Source organism: Triticum urartu, chromosome 6A (assembly GCF_056163025.1).
Source record: "Triticum urartu cultivar PI428250 chromosome 6A, HENAU_Tu73, whole genome shotgun sequence".
Classification (NCBI taxonomy): Eukaryota; Viridiplantae; Streptophyta; class Magnoliopsida; order Poales; family Poaceae; genus Triticum; species Triticum urartu.
In genome coordinates this window covers 551,168,045-551,186,149 of record NC_141878.1, presented here as the reverse complement: position 1 = coordinate 551,186,149, position 18,105 = coordinate 551,168,045, and the positions used below count along the sequence as shown (strand labels likewise).

Below are 18,105 nucleotides of genomic sequence, written 5' to 3'. Positions count from 1 at the left end.
GTGGGGGAACTTGATAAGCACATTTCATATATATCTTTTGGCACTTAAATATGCGGTTTATTGAGATATGACCATCAATTCTTGCTGTGAAATATTGAATATTTGCATGAAAATCATATAAAGAATCATTTACAAGTCATTTGTTTCTTTTGCAGAAAAGTGCGCAAAGGCACTATAAACTTCCAAGATCTGGACTGGGTGGCTAAGAGAATTAGTCAAGTGAAAAGAAGAGAAGGAAGAATGGACTTGTGTGTGATGATAAGAAGTAACCAGAGGGGCTAGCCAAAGAAGAGAGGGACTGTCAAGGACCTCGGTGCCCAAGACAGCAGGACCTCAACTACGTAGTTCGTAGTCTCGGTTGATAGGAGCGCTAGGGTTTTTACCTAACTGCTCAATGGTGCAGGAGAAGAGATTAGGAGTAGAGGAGGAGGTAGGAGATAATGATTTATTGCCTGCGTCAAAGGGTGCAGATTACAGGATATATAAAGGCCTTATGGGCTTCTAACAAGCTAGGAAACTAACTACTCCTGGACTCTAGGAACCAACGTAGGATCAGGCTTCTAACAAACTAAGAAACTAACTACTCCTGGACTCTAGGAAACAACGTAGGATCAGGACTCCTTGCCCCGATGATGCCTCGCCAGCTGTGGCCGTCGGCTGCTGCTCCTTGGCGCGCGCCCCGTGCCTGTACGCAGCGCCCCACATGACATCTCTCCCCCCTCGATGAGCAGCTCGTCCTCGAGCTGAAAAGCGGGGTAGCGCTCGACGAAACTGTCAAGATCCTCCCATGTAGCTGATGATGCTGCTTCACCCTTCCAGTGGACGAGCAGCTGGCGAACGCCGCGTGCTAGTCGTGCACGAGTCACGCGCTCCGGTCCTGGAACCGCCGCCCCGTTGTGGATCGGAGGCAATCCCGGTAGTGCAGTTGGAGGCGTGCCGAAGAACTTCTTGAGCAGGCCCACGTGGAACACGTCATGGAGGCATGAGCGTGCCGGAAGCTCAAGGCGGTAGGCCACGTCGTTGACGACCTCTGAAATGCGGTACGGTCCATAGAAGCGTGGCTTGAGCTTGCCCCTGGTTGGCAGGTTGAGAGAGGACGTGGCGCGCTGGCGAAGACGAAGCCAGACCCAATCGCCCATGTCATGCCGAATGTCCCGGTGGCGTCTGTCGTAGTAGGACTTGTAGACCGCTTGTGCCTGCTGTAGATGATAGCGGACGTCTGCCATGCTCCTGGCCACTGCAGCCACCCGTGTATCGCCCGGCTCATAAGAGCGAATAGTGGGAGGGTCACGGCCATACACCAGCTTGAACGGAGTTTCTTGGGTCGCTGTCTGGTAGGCGGTGTTGTATATGTACTCGTCCCAGGGAAGCCACCGGAGCCACTGCCTGGGACGATCCCCGGTGAGACAACGGAGGTACATCACAATGATCTTGTTAGCAGCCTCTGTTTGGCCATCCGACTGTGGATGAAACGCCGTCGTCATGTGCAGCTTGGTCCCGGTGAGGCGCATGAGCTCCCGCCAAAAAGCCGAGGTGAAGACGGGGTCGCGGTCCGAGACCATGGACTGCGGGACGCCATGGAGACGCACAATCTCAGCGAAGAACACTTGCGCCACTGATTCTGCCGTGTACGGGTGGGCCAGCGCCACAAAGTGGCAGTACTTGCTAAAGCGATCCACCACGGTGAGGATAACAGACTTCCCGCCCACACAAGGGAGCGCTTCTACGAAATCGATGCCGACGTCAGTCCACACGGCCGTGGGCACCGGCAGTGGCAGCAGCAGACCAGCTGGGTGCAAGTGCTCGGACTTGTAGCACTGGCAAGTACCACAGGCGCGGACATACTCCTGCACCGTCTTGCGCAGGTTAGGTGCGTGGAAGTCGCGGCGGAGACGATGCAGCGTGCGCAGGACGCCTTCGTGTCCGTCATCGTGCACTGCGGTGAGAAGCTCCTGGAGTAGTGGAGACGTTGGCGGGATGTAGAGGCGGCCGTTAAAAGTGACGAGGCCGTCGGAGAGCGCCCACGGCAGCTGCCGAGCGCCTGCCGTTATATCCTCGCGTAGCGCGACGAGTGCTGGGTCGGTGGACGAAGCTTTCCGTAGGCGGTCGATGAAGTCGAAGTGAGGACCAGATATAGCCGTGACCCCCGTCTCTTCCGTGTCGCGGCGGGAAAGGGCATCCGCCACCGTGTTTGTACTACCGGCCTTGTACTCCACAGTGAAATTGAAACCCAGTAGTTTGCCGACCCAGTGGTGCTGCGGAATGGTTGCCAAGCGCTGGTCAAGGAGGAATTTGAGACTGTAGTGGTCAGTTTTTACCACAAATTGGCGCCCCCCAGAGGTACGGTCGCCAATGGCGAATAGCGAGCACCAGGCCAATGAGTTCCCGTTCATATGCCGCCAGAGAACGGTAACGAGGCGCGGCCGGCCGGCTGAAGAAGGCCACCGGGTGCTGATCTTGGAGAAGGACGGCCCCGAAACCGTATGTAGACGCGTCACACTCGACGATGAACGGCCATGTGAAATCGGGCAACGCGAGCACGGCAGCCGTGGTGACCGCCGTCTTGAGGGCGGTAAAAGCTGCCGCCGCCTCCGACGACCATGAGAAGCCGTCCTTGCGAAGCAGGGCCGTCAGGGGCGCGGCGACCACGCCAAACTCCTTGACAAACTTGCGGTAGTATCCTGCAAGACCGAGAAACCGCCGGACCGCGCGCGCCGAGCGAGGCTGCGGCCAGTCGGCCACGGCCTGCACTTTTTCCGGATCCATGGCCACTCCGGCCGCGGAGATGGTGTGACCCAGGTAGGAGATCGACTCGATGGCGAAAGAGCATTTGGACCTCTTGACGAAGAGCTGGTGCTGGTGCAGTACGGTAAAGATGGTGCGCACATGGCGAAGATGATCGGCCCACGACTCGCTGAATATGAGGATGTCGTCGAAGAAGACGAGAACGAAGCGGCGTAGGTACGGCCGCAGCAGATCGTTCATGAGTGCCTGGAACGTCGCCGGCGCGTTGCAGAGGCCGAACGGCATCACCAGGAACTCGTAGAGGTCGTCGTGGGTACGGAAGGCAGTCTTTGGGATATCCTCCGCACGCATCCGCACCTGGTGGTAGCCGGAGCGTAACTCGAGCTTGGTGAAGAAACGAGCGCGCTGGAGCTCGTCGAGGAGTTCGTCCACCATCGGAATTGGAAATGCATCCTTGATGGTGATGGCGTTCAGGGCGCGGTAGTCGATGCAGAAGCGCCAGGACCCGTCGGGCTTGCGGACCAGTAGTACCGGCGATGAGAATGCGGAACGACTTGCTCGGATGATGCCCTGGGCGAGCATGGCGGCGCACTGACGCTCCAGCTCGTCCTTGTGCGCGGCGGGTAGCGATACGGACGGACGGCCACCGGGGCGGAGCCGGGCAGCAGGGTGATGCCGTGGTCATGGCTACGGAGTGGTGGTACGCCGGAGGGTTCGGCGAAGATGCCGTCAAACTCGGTGATGATGGGGTCGAGGAAAGCGCGGCCATTGCATGATTGCAGGGCTGGCCCGTCTGGTCCGGCAAGGCCGCGCCAGCAGACCCGATGGCCCCTCCGCCAGAACGTCATGGAGAGGGCGCGGAAATCCCACAGGATCGGTCCAAGCGTCGCCAGCCATTGCGTGCCCAAGACGACGTCATAGCCTGCGAGCGGCAAGGCGAGGAAATCCTCCGAGAATGCCTCCTGGTCGATGCGGAAGGACACAGCGCGGTATGCGCCTTGGCACGGAACACGCTCGCCATTGGCCACCGTGACACGCATCTCCTCGGTGGTGGGGGATGGCAGTGTAGCACGAGCGGCCGCCTCCTCGGCGATGAAGTTGTGGGTGGAGCCTGAGTAGATCAGGGCGAGGAGGGAGACACCCCCGAGGGTGATATGCATCTGCATGGTCTCGCTCATGCGCACGCCGGAGATCGCGTGGAGCGAGATTCGAGGGTCGGCCGGCGAGGCATCAGCGGTTGCGGAGGCCGTGTCGTCGTCGTCGTCCGGCGCCAGGTCGAGGAGAAAGATGCGCTGGCGGACGCGGTTGTGGCCCCTGCCAAACTTCTCATTACAATTGAAGCATAGGCCCAGGCGACGGCGTTCCTCCATCTCTGTCTGTGACAGGCGTTTGATTGGGTGCCCTTCCGGCAGACTAGGAGCAGGGGGTGCGGCTGGTAGAGCCGGTGCGGGGGGCGCGAGGCGTGGTACGGGCGCCGGCAGGATGCCCTTCTGCTGAAAACGCACCGGTGGCGCGGAGGTGAGCGCGCACTGGTCGCGCAGCTCCAACTTGCGGGCGAGGCTCATGGCGACGGCGAGGGACTGCGGGTTGTGGATTTCCACGTCGAGGCTGAGGGGTGGCTGGAGTCCCGCGGTGAAGATCTGAACCTTCTGTGTCTCTGATAAGACGCCTGCCTGGGGGAGGAGCGCCTCAAACCGCTCCTGGAAGTCGACTACGGACGTTGTGCGCTTGCACGCCATTAGTTTGCCCAGCGGGTTAGCGCGTAGAGGTGGCCCGAAGCGGAGGTTGAGCAGCTTGGAGAAGCGGCGCCATGGCGGAATGCCCTCGTCACGCTGGACCTGCATGTACCACAGCTGGGCAGAACCCTCAAGGTTGTAGGACGCCATCCAGACTTTTTCCTCCTCGGTGACCCGTTGTTGATGGAAGAAGGACTCGCATCTGTTGAGGAAAGCGAGCGGATCGGACTTGCCGTCGAACTTGGGGAAGTCCATCTTCTGAAATCGGGGCGGGCGATCATTGTGGTGCTGCCCATCGTGGGCGTCGGCAGCGCTCGACGAGGAGGTGGACTTGTCCTTCTGGATCGCGGCGACGGACGTCTGCAGGGACGCAACCGTTGCAGTCAAGGCCTCGATCATCTTGGCCAGATCAGTAGTGGTTGGTTCTGCCATGCCGGAAGTGACTGAGGCGGCGGCGGATGGTGGCGATGGAGGTGTGCTTGGCGCGGACGCAGGGGTGGCGGCGGGCTGCGGATGGAGCGCGGACGAGGAAGAGGATCGCCTGGAACCTGATACCAAGTTGTCAAGGACCTCGATGCCCAAGACAGCAGGACCTCGACTACGTAGTTCGTAGTCTCGGTTGATAGGAGCGCTAGGGTTTTTGCCTAACTGCTCAATGGTGCAGGAGAAGAGATTACGAGTAGAGGAGGAGGTAGGAGATAATGATTTATTGCCTGCGTCAAAGGGTGCAGATTACAGGATATATAAAGGCCTTATGGGCTTCTAACAAGCTAGGAAACTAACTACTCCTGGACTCTAGGAACCAACGTAGGATCAGGCTTCTAACAAACTAGGAAACTAACTACTCCTGGACTCTAGGAAACAACGTAGGATCAAGACTCCTTGCCCCGATCATGCCTCGCCAGCTGTGGCCGTCGGCTGCTGCTCCTGGGCGCGCGCCCCGCGCCTGTACGCAGCGCCCCACATGACAGGGACCAACTTGGGAAGAAAGAAGAGAAGTAGGAGGGCAAAATTGCAAGTGGCAGATCAGATTGTGAGGGATAAAAATCCCTAGCACAACCACCGATCCCCTTTGGGCCTGACACTTCTCTCTCTCTCCCCTGATTTCTTCTCCATCTCAGGCCGCCGCCACGGCCAGGCCGACATGGTAGGTGCGCCACCAGCACCCAGCGCCACCCATCCTCCATCTTCGCCGCCGCACCACGCACCTGCAGCCTCCATCACCCCCATCCTCTGCAACATCCCTCTATTTCAGCCGCCGCCGCACCTAGATCCTTCCCCCTGCTGCCCGCTTCCCTCTTCTTCTCCCCAATCTTCTTCTCCTAACCCTTGTGCTCCTCCTTCCCTCATCCTTGCTGCTACTCTCTCCCTCTCCTAGCGCTACTGCTTCTCTTCTATTCAACGCCTACTGCTGCTCCTTCTTCCTATGCGCCCCTGCTGCTCCTCTCTCTCGCAACTCCTGCTGTTGTTCTTCTTCATCTTCTCCTCACCTTGCTGCTGCTCTGAACCTTAACTTTTTGCTGCCACTTCTTCTTCTCTGAACCCAACGCTGCTAGCTGCTCCTCCTAGTGTCGCTTCTCCTCTACCCAACAAAATTGCTGCTGCTCTCTTTCTTTCTCGTCATCTCTCTCTTTCTATGCGTGTGTATGTAATTTCTGTGAGTTATTAGTGGATGCTAGATCAACTATATTCTATTCTGAATTAGTATTATTTGTGTCTGTATGTCAGTTAGTTTACTTTAATAATTTAGATCACCTGTGATCTTTGTGTTGAATGTGCTTTCAGTGTTCTTGAGAAGTGTAAAACTGAATATTCAGTTTACAATTTCTGAAACTTCTATGATTCAGTGGTGTCTCTGTGTCATATATATAGCCTATGTATTGCCTGTTGTAGAAAATTCCAGTTTGTAAGTTCCTGTGATAGCTCCAGTACATGTGACTTCTATGTTGTCTCAAGTACCTGCGATATATATGCATATGTGTGCGTGATACATTTATGTTCTGTCCTACAACCTTGTTTCTTCCCCCTGTTAACTGTTAGATAGTTATATATATATTCCTGTCTTTTTAATTCCCTAGCATTTTGATGTTTGCTTGTGTTAGCATTTTATTTCTCAACTAAAACAAAAACACAAAAAAATACATTGAGTAAAATCTGAATCTACCTTTGCTTATCTGCATTTTCTTTGGCGACAACCCTATTTAGTTTAGTTTTACTTTCTTGCTTTCATCACCCGAATCGTGTTACCTAGCTTAAGCTGAGCATAGTTGCCGTCGCCTAGTCCCTGTGGGGAACACGACACTCGTATAATTGGGCGAAATACCCCACTGCACTTTCAATTGATCAACTGTATATCCGGATCACAAGTTGGGACAATCAGCGGAAACATTTCAAAATTGATAGCAAGCATAGTGTGCATAGTATGGTCCGCTGATTTAGCTTTCCCATCATTTACTATTTCATCACCGGTCATAGGAAGCAAGTTGATGGTTTTTCGTTCAAACACAAGAGTATACGAATTTGTTCTACCAAGAACAAGCTTGCATAGGTACAACATCACAGTCAAGGTAGTCATGATATCAACCAAGTGTAAATTGTACTCGCACACGACGTGTTACCTTCAACTTACCACAGTCGTTGAACCATTGGATGTAATATGTGTTGGGGAACGTAGTAATTTCAAAAAATTTCCTACGCACACGCAAGATCATGGTGATGCATAGCAACGAGAGGGGAGAGTATGATCTACGTACCCTTGTAGATCGACAACGGAAGCGTTTGGTTGATGTAGTCGTACGTCTCCATGGCCCGACCGATCAAGCACCGAAACTATGGCACCTCCGAGTTCTAGCACACGTTCAGCTCGATGACGATCCCCGGACTCCGATCCAGCAAAGTGTCGGGGAAGAGTTCCGTCAGCACGACGGCGTGGTCACGATCTTGATGTACTACCGTCGCAGGGCTTCGCCTAAGCACCGCTACAATATTATCGAGGATTATGGTGGAAGGGGGCACCGCACACGGTTTAAGAATATGATCACGTGGATCAACTTGTGTGTCTATGGGGTGCCCCCTGCCCCCGTATATAAAGGAGTGGAGGAGGGAAGGGCCGGCCCTCTCTATGGCGCGCCCTAGGGGAGTCCTACTCCCACCGGGAGTAGGATTCCTCCTTTCCTAGTCCAACTAGGAGTCCTTCCATGTAGTAGGAGTAGGAGACAAGGAAGGGGAAGAGGGAAGAGAAGGAAGGAGGGGGCGCAGCCCCTCCCCCTAGTCCAATTCGGACTAGGCCTTGGGGGGGGGGGCGCGGCCTGCCTCTCCCTCTCCCCTAAAGTCCAATAAGGCCCATATACTTCTTCTCCCGTATTCCCGTAACTCCCCGGTACTCTGAAAAATAGCCGAACCACTCGGAACCTTTCCGATGTCCGAATATAGTCGTCCAATATATCGGTCTTTACGTCTCGACCATTTCGAGACTCCTCGTCATGTCCCCGATCTCATCCGGGACTCCGAACTCCTTCGGTACATCAAAACTCATAAACTCATAATATAACTGTCATCGAAACCTTAAGCGTGCGGACCCTACGGGTTCGAGAACAATGTAGACATGACCGAGACACCTCTCCGGTCAATAACCAATAGAGGAACCTGGATGCTCATATTGGTTCCTACATATTCTACGAAGATCTTTTATTGGTCAGGCCGCATAACAACATACGTTGTTCCCTTTGTCATCGGTATGTTACTTGCCCGAGATTCGATTGTCGGTATCCAATACCTAGTTCAATCTCGTTACCGGCAAGTCTCTTTACTCGTTCCGTAATACATCATCCCGCAACTAACTCATTAGTTGCAATGCTTGCAAGGCTTATGTGATGTGCATTACCGAGAGGGCCCAGAGATACCTATCCGACGATCGGAGTGACAAATCCTAATCTCGAAATACGTCAACCCAACATGTACCTTTGGAGACACCTGCAGAGCACCTTTATAATCACCCAGTTACGTTGTGACGTTTGGTAGCACACAAAGTGTTCTTCCGGCACACGGGAGTTACATAATCTCATAGTCATAGGAACATGTATAAGTCATGAAGAAAGCAATAGCAACATACTAACGATCGGGTGCTAAGCTAATGGAATGGGTCATGTCAATCAGATCATTCAACTAATGATGTGATCCCGTTAATCAAATAACAACTCTTTGTCCATGGTTAGGAAACATAACCATCTTTGATTAACGAGCTAGTCAAGTAGAGGCATACTAGTGACATTCTGTTTGTCTATGTATTCACACATGTATTATGTTTCCGGTTAATACAATTCTAGCATGAATAATAAACTTTTATCATGATATAAGGAAATAAATAATAACTTTATTATTGCCTCTAGGGCATATTTCCTTCAGTCTCCCACTTGCACTAGAGTCAATAATCTAGATAACATCGCCATGTGATTTAACATCAATAGTTCACATCTTTATGTGATTGGTTCACATGTCCATGTGACTAACACCCAAAGGGTTTACTAGATTCAATAATCTAGTTCACATCGCTATGTCATTAAGACCCAAAAAGTGATCATGTTTTGCTTGTGAGAGAAGTTTAGTCAACGGGTTTGCCACATTCAGATCCGCGTGTATTTTGCAAATTTCTATGTCAACAATGCTCTGCATGGGGCTACTCTAGCTAATTGCTCCCACTTTCAATATGTATCCAGATTGAGACTTAGAGTCATCTGGATCAGTGTCAAAACTTGCATTGACGTAACCCTTTACGACGAACCTTTTGTCACCTCCGTAATCGAGAAACATATCCTTTATTCCAGTAAGGATAATTTTGACCGCTGTCCATTGATCTACTCCTAGATCACTATTGTACTCCCTTGCCAAACTCAGGGCAGGGTATACAATAGGTCTGGTACACAACATGGCATACTTTATAGAACCTATGGCTGAGGCATAGGGAATGACTTTCATTCTCTCTCTATCTTCTGCCGTGGTCGGGTTTTGAGTCTTACTCAACTTCACACCTTGCAACACAGGCAAGAACTCCTTCTTTGACTGTTCCATTTTGAACTACTTCAAAATCTTGTCAAGGTATGTACTCATTGAAAAACTTATCAAGCATTTTGATCTATCTCTATAGATCTTGATGCTCAATATGTAAGCAGCTTCACCGAGGTCTTTCCTTGAAAAAACTCTTTCAAACATTCCTTTATGCTTTGCGGAATAATTCTACATCATCTCCGATCAACAATATGTCATACATATACTTATTAGAAATGTTGTAGTGCTCCCACTCACTTTCTTGTAAATACAGGCTTCACCGCAAGTCTGTATAAAACTATATGCTTTGATCAACTTATCAAAGCGTATATTCCAACTCCGAGATGCTTGCACCAGTCCATAGATGGATCGCTGGAGCTTGCATATTCGGTTAGCACCTTTAGGATTGTCAAAACCTTCTAGTTGTATCATATACAACTCTTCTTTAAATCCATTAAGGAATGTAGTTTTGTTTATCCATTTGCCAGATTTCATAAAATTGCGGCAATTGCTAACATGATTTGGACAGACATAAGCATCGCTACGAGTGAGAAAATTCCATCGTAGTCAACACCTTGAACTTTGTCAAAAACATTTTTCGACAAGTCTAGCTTTGCAGATAGTAACACTACTATCAGCGTCCGTCTTCCTCTTGAAGATCCATTTATTTTCTATGGCTTGCCGATCATCGGGCAAATCCATCAAAGTCCATACGTTGTTCTCATACATGGATCATATCTCAGATTTCATGGCCTCAAACCATTTCGCAGAATCTGGGCTCATCATCGCTTCCTCATAGTTCGCAAGTTCGTCATGGTCTAGTAACATGACTTCCAGAACAGGATTACCGTACCACTCTGGTGCGGATCTCACTCTGGTTAACCTACGAGATTCGGTAGTAACTTGATCTGAAGTTACATGATCATTATCATTAGCTTCCTCACTAATTGGTGCAGTAGTCACAGGAACAGATTTCTGTGATGAACTACTTTCCAATAAGGGAGAAGGTACAGTTACCTCGTCAAGTTCTACTTTCCTCCCACTCAATTCTTTCGAGAGAAACTCCTTCTCCAGAAATTTTCCGAATTTGGCAACAAAAGTCTTGCCTTCGGATCTATGATAGAAGGTGTATCCAATAGTTTCCTTTGGATATCCTATGAAGACATATTTCTCCGATTTGGGTTTGAGCTTATCAGGTTGAAACTTTTTCATATAAGCATCGCAGTCCCAAACTTTAAGAAACGACAGCTTAGGTTTCTTGCCAAAACATAGTTCATACGGTGTCGTCTCAATGGATTTAGATGGTGCCCTATTTAACATGAATGTAGTTGTCTCTAATGCATAACCCCAAAACGATAGCGGTAAATCTGTAAGAGACATCATAGATCGCACCATATCAAGTAAAGTACGATTACGATGTTCGGACACACCATTACACTGTGGTGTTCTAGGTGGCGTGAGTAGTGAAACTATTTCCCATTGTTTTAACTGAAGGCCAAACTCGTAACTCATATATTTTACTTCTGCGATCATATCGTAGAAACTTTTATTTTTGTTACGATGATTCTCCACTTCACTCTGAAATTCTTTGAACTTTTCAAATATTTTAGACTTGTGTTTCATCAAGTAGATATACCCATATCTGCTCAAAACATCTATGAAGGTCAGAAAATAACGATACCCGCCGCGAGCCTCAACACTCATCGGATCACATACATCAGTATGTATTATTTCCAATAAGTCAGTTGCTCGCTCCATTGTTCCGGAGGACGGAGTCTTAGTCATCTTGCCCATAAGGCATGGTTCGCAAGCATCAAGTGATTCATAATCAAGTGATTCCAAAATCCCATCAGCATGGAGTTTCTTCATGCTCTTTACACCAATATGACCTAAACGGCAGTGCCACAAATAAGTTGCACTATCATTATTAACTTTGCATCTTTTGTCTTCAATATTATGAATATGTGTATCACTACGATCGAGATCCAATGAACCATTTTCATTGGGTGTGTAACCATATAAGGTTTTATTCATGTAAACAGAACAACAATTATTCTCTAACTTAAATGAATAATCGTATTGCAATAAATATGATCAAATCATATTCATGCTCAACGCAAACACCAAATAACACTTATTTAGGTTCAACACTAATCCCAAAAGTATAGGGAGTGTCCGATGATGATCATATCAATCTTGGAACTACTTCCAACACACATCGTCACTTCACCCTTAACTAGTTTCTGTTCATTCTGCAACTCCCGTTTTCGAGTTACTACTCTTAGCAACTGAACCCGTATCAAATACCGAGGGGTTGCTACGAACACTAGTAAAATACACATTAATAATCTGTATATCAAATATACCTTTGTTCACTTTGCCATCCTTCTTATCCGCCAAATACTTGGGGCAGTTCCGCTTCTAGTGACCAGTCCCTTTGCAGTAGAAGCACTTAGTCTCAGGCTTAGGACCAGACTTGGGCTTCTTCACTTGGGCAGCAACTTACTTGCCGTTCTTCTTGAAGTTCCCCTTCTTCCCTTTGCCCTTTTATTGAAACTAGTGGTCTTGTCTACCATCAACACTTGATACTCTTTCTTGATTTCTACCTTCATCGATTTCATCATCATGAAAAGCTCGGGAGTCGTTTTCGTCATCCCTTGCATACTATAGTTCATCACGAAGTTCTACTAACTTGGTGATGGTGACTAGAGAATTCTGTCAATCACTATCTTATCTGGAAGATTAACTCCCACTTGATTCAAGCGATTGTAGTACCCAGACAATCTGAGTACATGCTCACTAGTTGAGCGATTCTCCTCCATCTTTTGGCTATAGAACTTGCTGGAGACTTCATATCTCCCAACTCGGGTATTTTCTTGAAATATCAACTTCAACTCCTGGAACATCTCATATGGTCCATGACGTTCAAAACGTCTTTGAAGTCCCGATTCTAAGCCATTAAGCATGGTGCACTAAACTATCAAGTAGTCATCATATTGACCTAGCCAAACGTTCATAACGTCTGCATCTGCTCCTGCAATAGGTCTGTCACCTAGCGGTGCATCAAGGACATAATTCTTCTATGCAGCAATGAGGATAAACCTCAGATCACGGATCCAATCTGCATCAATGCTACTAACATCTTTCAACATAATTTTCTCTAGGAACATATCAAAATAAACACAGGGAAGCAACAACGCGAGCTATTGATCTACAACATGATTTGCAAAATACTACCAGGACTAAGTTCATGATAAATTTAAGTTCAATTAATCATATTACTTAAGAACTCCCACTTAGATAGACATCCCTCTAATCCTCTAAGTGATCATGTGATCCAAATCAACTAAACCATGTCCGATCATCACGTGAGATGGAGTAGTTTCATTGGTGAACATCACTATGTTGATCATATCTACTATATGATTCACGCTCGACCTTTCGGTCTCCGTGTTCCGAGGCCATATCTGTATATGCTTGGTTCGTCAAGTATAACCTAAGTATTCCGTGTGTGCAACTGTTTTGCACCCATTGTATTTGAACGTAGAGCCTATCACACCCGATCATCACGTGGTGTCTCAGCACGAAGAACTTTCGCAACGGTGCATACTCAGGGAGAACACTTCTTGATAATTAGTGAGAGATCATCTTATAAAGCTATCGCCGAACTAAGCAAAATAAGATGTATAAAAGATAAACATCACATGCAATCAAAATATGTGACATGATATGGCCATCATCATCTTGTGCCTTTGATCTCCATCTCCAAAGCATCGTCATGATTTCCATCGTCACCGGCATGACACCATGATATCCATCATCTTGATCTATATCAATGTGTCGTCACATGGTCATCTCGCCAACAATTGCTCTTGCAACTATTGCTATCGCATAGCGATAAAGTAAAGCAATTATTTGGCGCTTGCATCTTATGCAAGAGAGAGACAACCATAAGGATTTTGCCAATTGCTGATAACTTCAATCAAATAATGATCATCATATACAACAACTTATAACTCATCACGTCTTGACCATATCACATCACAACATGCCCTGCAAAAACAAGTTAGACGTCCTCTACTTTGTTGTTGCAAGTTTTACGTGGCTGCTACAGGCTTAAGCAAGAACCAATCTTACCTATGCATCAAAACCACAACGATAGTTTGTCAAGTTGGTGCTGTTTTAACCTTCGCAAGGACCGGGCGTAGCCACACTCGGTTCAACTAAAGTTGGAGAAACTGTCACCCGCTAGCCACCTTTGTGCAAAGCACGTCGGGAGAACCGGTCTCGCGTAAGCGTACGTGTAATGTCGGTCCGGGCCACTTCATCCAACAATACCACCGAACCAAAGTATGACATGCTGGTAAGCAGTATGACTTATATCGCCCACAACTCACTTGTGTTATACTCATGCATATAACATCAACACATAAAACCTAGGCTCGGATGCCACTGTTGGGGAACGTAGTAATTTCAAAAAAATTCCTACGAACACGCAAGATCATGGTGATGCATGGCAATGAGAGGGGAGAGTATGATCTACGTACCCTTGTAGATCGACAACGGAAGCGTTTGGTTGATGTAGTCGTACGTCTCCACGGCCCGACCGATCAAGCACCGAAACTATGGCACCTCCGAGTTCTAGCACACGTTCAGCTCGATGACGATCCCCGGACTCCGATCCAGCAAAGTGTCGGGGAAGAGTTCCATCAGCATGACAGCGTGGTGACGATCTTGATGTACTACCGTCGCAGGGCTTCGCCTAAGCACCGCTACAATATTATCGAGGATTATGGTGGAAGGGGGCACCGCACACGGTTTAAGAATATGATCACGTGGATCAACTTGTGTGTCTATGGGGTGCCCCCTGCCCCCGTATATAAAGGAGTGGAGGAGGGGAGGGCCTGCCCTCTCTATGGCGCGCCCTAGGGGAGTCCTACTCCCACCGGGAGTAGGATTCCTCCTTTCCTAGTCCAACTAGGAGTCCTTCCATGTAGTAGGAGTAGGAGACAAGGAAGGGGAAGAGGGAAGAGAAGGAAGGAGGGGGCGCAGCCCCTCCCCCATAGTCCAATTCAGACTAGGCCTTGGGGGGGCACGCAGCCTGCCTCTCCCTCTCCCCTAATGCCCAATAAGGCCCATATACTTCTTCTCCCGTATTCCCGTAACTCCCCGGTACTCCGAAAAATACCCGAACCACTCGGAACCTTTCCGATGTTAGAATATAGTCGTCCAATATATTGATCTTTACGTCTCGACCATTTCGAGACTCCTCGTCATGTCCCCGATCTCATCCGGGACTCCGAACTCCTTCGGTACATCAAAACTCATAAACTCATAATATAACTGTCATCGAAACCTTAAGCGTGCGGACCCTACGGGTTCGAGAACAATGTAGACATGACCGAGACACGTCTCCGGTCAATAACCAATAGCGGAACCTGGATGCTCATATTGGTTCCTACATATTCTACGAAGATCTTTTATCGGTCAGACCGCATAACAACATACGTTGTTCCCTTTGTCATCGGTATGTTACTTGCCTGAGATTCGATCGTCGGTATCCAATACCTAGTTCAATCTCGTTACCGGCAAGTCTCTTTACTCGTTCCGTAATACATCATCCCGCAACTAACTCATTAGTTGCAATGCTTGCAAGGCTTAAGTGATGTGCATTACCGAGAGGGCCCAGAGATACCTCTCCGACGATCGGAGTGACAAATCCTAATCTCAAAATACGTCAACCCAGCATGTACCTTTGGAGACACCTGTAGAGCACCTTTATAATCACCCAGTTACGTTGTGACGTTTGGTAGCACACAAAGTGTTCCTCCGGCACACGGGAGTTACATAATCTCATAGTCATAGGAACATGTATAAGTCATGAAGAAAGCAATAGCAACATACTAAACGATCGGGTGCTAAGCTAATGGAATGGGTCATGTCAATCAGATCATTCAACTAATGATGTGATCCCGTTAATCAAATAACAACTCTTTGTCCATGGTTAGGAAACATAACCATCTTTCATTAACGAGCTAGTCAAGTAGAGGCATACTAGTGACATTCTGTTTGTCTGTGTATTCACACATGTATTATGTTTCCGGTTAATACAATTCTAGCATGAATAATAAACTTTTATCATGATATAAGGAAATAAATAATAACTTTATTATTGCCTCTAGGGCATATTTCCTTCAATATGGATGGGGGTGTCTCGTAGTGGTGAGGCAAAGTTTCTCGACCATGTCTATACTCGCCAAATTATTGCAGCTTCCACCATCAATGATCACACGAACGGAATGCCCTTTGACAGCAAACTTAGTTTGAAAAAGATTATGGCGTATAGGCATCTCAATATGCCCCACCTGGGCACTAAGTACACGCAAGGTTACAAGACTTGGGTACTGATCGGCCATCTCAGCATTAACATGTATCTCCTCTGTGTCATGCTCCTTAATGTCATATGCATTATTAGTGGCAAGCATAGCGCGTGTATCTTCATCCAAATCACTAGTAGAGGAGTACTCACCGTCTTCCCGCATAATGAATGTTCGTTTATTTGGGCAGTCCTTCATCAAGTGCCCGCCACCTTTGCATATATGACACTTCATGTCCCTTGTGCGTCCAGACGAAGTGGTGGGTGCCTGAGAAATTGCTCTCGATGCCGCAGAGGATTGTGGAGCTGATTTTGAACTTGTTGGGAGTGCACCATTGTTCGGGATATGTGGTGTTGCCTCGGTAGTGGGTGGGATAGTGGGAGAGTGTGTCCATGATGAGTAACGACCTGTAGAAAAGTTACCTAGTCCCTTGTTGTGTCGTCCCTGTACTTCCCTTTAAGCTTTACAAGCAGAACGAAACAAATGAGTAATAGAATTGTACTCTTTATAGTCCAATATATCCTGAATATCACGATTCAAACCACCTAAAAATCGAGCCATCATAGCATCTTCGGTTTCAACTAATCCACATCGTACTAAGCCAGTTTGCAATTCTTGATAATAATCCTCTACTGAACTACGACCTTGTTTTAAACGTTGCAATTCATTTAGTTTGTCACGAGCATAATATGAAGGAACATAACGTTGTCGCATAGCTCGTTTTAAAGCACCCCAAGTAGTAGGTATATTATTTGCATTAATACGACAATATTCACTCCACCACATAGAAGCAAAGTTTGTAAATTCACTAGTGGCTGCCCTAACTCTTTGGTTCTAAGGAATATCATGCCATGCAAATTTTTGTTCAACTGAAAGTTCCCAATCAAGATAAACATATGGATTAAATTTACCATTGAAAGCAGGCATAGTAAATTTAATTTTAGCACTAGAGTGGTCATAATCTCGAAAGTCATACCTAGGTGGACCTCGTGCCATACCTTGACGGTTGAAACACAGTTGCTGATGAGCATGGTCATTGTGGTGGTCGACCTTGGTGTCACTAGAATAATCCTCGTAATTGTCCCCATGTTCATCGGTGACGCGGGGAGGAATTTGTCGGTGCTGGTTTATGGTGGCAGCATCACTGGTAGTAGCTGGGTGTTGTGGATGACCCATGGGCACACGTCGAGCTCGCGAAATAGCGGCGCCACCCGTGGAGTTGCGAGGGTCAACGTTGTTGTTGACGTGGGGTGCAGTCCGCAACTCGTCCAGACGTGACAAGATGTCCTTTAGCTGTGTGTTCGCAACACCCTGTGCATCCTCTATGGCCTTGAGCCTCTCTTCAGCTGCAATCTGAGCACCCTCAAGTTGGGCAAGACGCTCGCTGGTGACTTTCACATCCGCGGTGAGACCCTCAAGTGTGGGTTGATCCTGTGCCATTGTTAGCGAAAGAGAAAAAACACAGTGTATAAACCCTATCAACTAGTAGGATGTGGTGGAAAAAAATTCGCTAACACTCAAGCTTAGTATCAAATTCTTACCTGTTCTTACTAGTGCAAGAGGTGGTGATCGGCGCGTTGGTGTTGGCTTCAAACGACTGATGAAGATTGGATAGAGCGATAACCAGGAATCAGTAGAGCGGGGACCTGTACTTATTGGTAGTAAAAAGTGTAGCTTGGAATGGCTTCTCAACTCACAATATTAGTGGCACAATTTAGCAAAAAGCAATGCAAGTTGAATAATTGCTCAAACTCCTAACTAGTGCTGGCAGTCGACTAGTAAGAGAGAAAACAATCTAAGCCCAGATACTGAATCAAATGAATGTGAAAACCGATCAAAATATGAGTAGCTCTAAAAGCTAGATATAAGTAAAGTGTAAACGCAGTGTATATCAAAGCTCGAAAATAGATGATTGATGGAGTGGCGATCAAGTAGCAGCAAAACTACAGTCTGAGTAACAAACAGAACAAATCAGGCCAAATTAGATGCTAGCTGACCTGACTTTTTTTTCAACTTTTTTTTCTTTTTTTTTCTTTTTTTCCTTTTTCTTTTTTTTCCTTTTTCCTTTTTTTCTTCTTTCTCTTTTTTTCTTTACTTGGCTGTTACCGGAGAAGTATACGCACGATGATGAATAAAAGTGAACAGAGTAACTAACATTGGCTGCAAACCAAGTAGTTAAATGAACACATCACAGTACCAATCAA

The 18,105-nt window shown here is 47.8% G+C and overlaps 1 protein-coding gene across 1 annotated transcript; it reads right to left on the bottom strand.

Moving 5' to 3' along the window:
- Nucleotides 1-611: 611 nt before the first annotated feature.
- LOC147966238 (uncharacterized) lies at nucleotides 612-17,341 on the bottom strand. The gene is made up of 4 exons (XM_087530764.1): nucleotides 16,900-17,341; nucleotides 3,567-5,194; nucleotides 2,371-3,369; nucleotides 612-2,276 (listed from the first exon to the last, which is right to left on the bottom strand). The coding sequence occupies exons 1-4, from the start codon at nucleotides 17,339-17,341 to the stop codon at nucleotides 612-614; spliced, it is 4,734 nt and encodes a 1,577-aa protein (XP_087386890.1).
- Nucleotides 17,342-18,105: the final 764 nt, after the last annotated feature.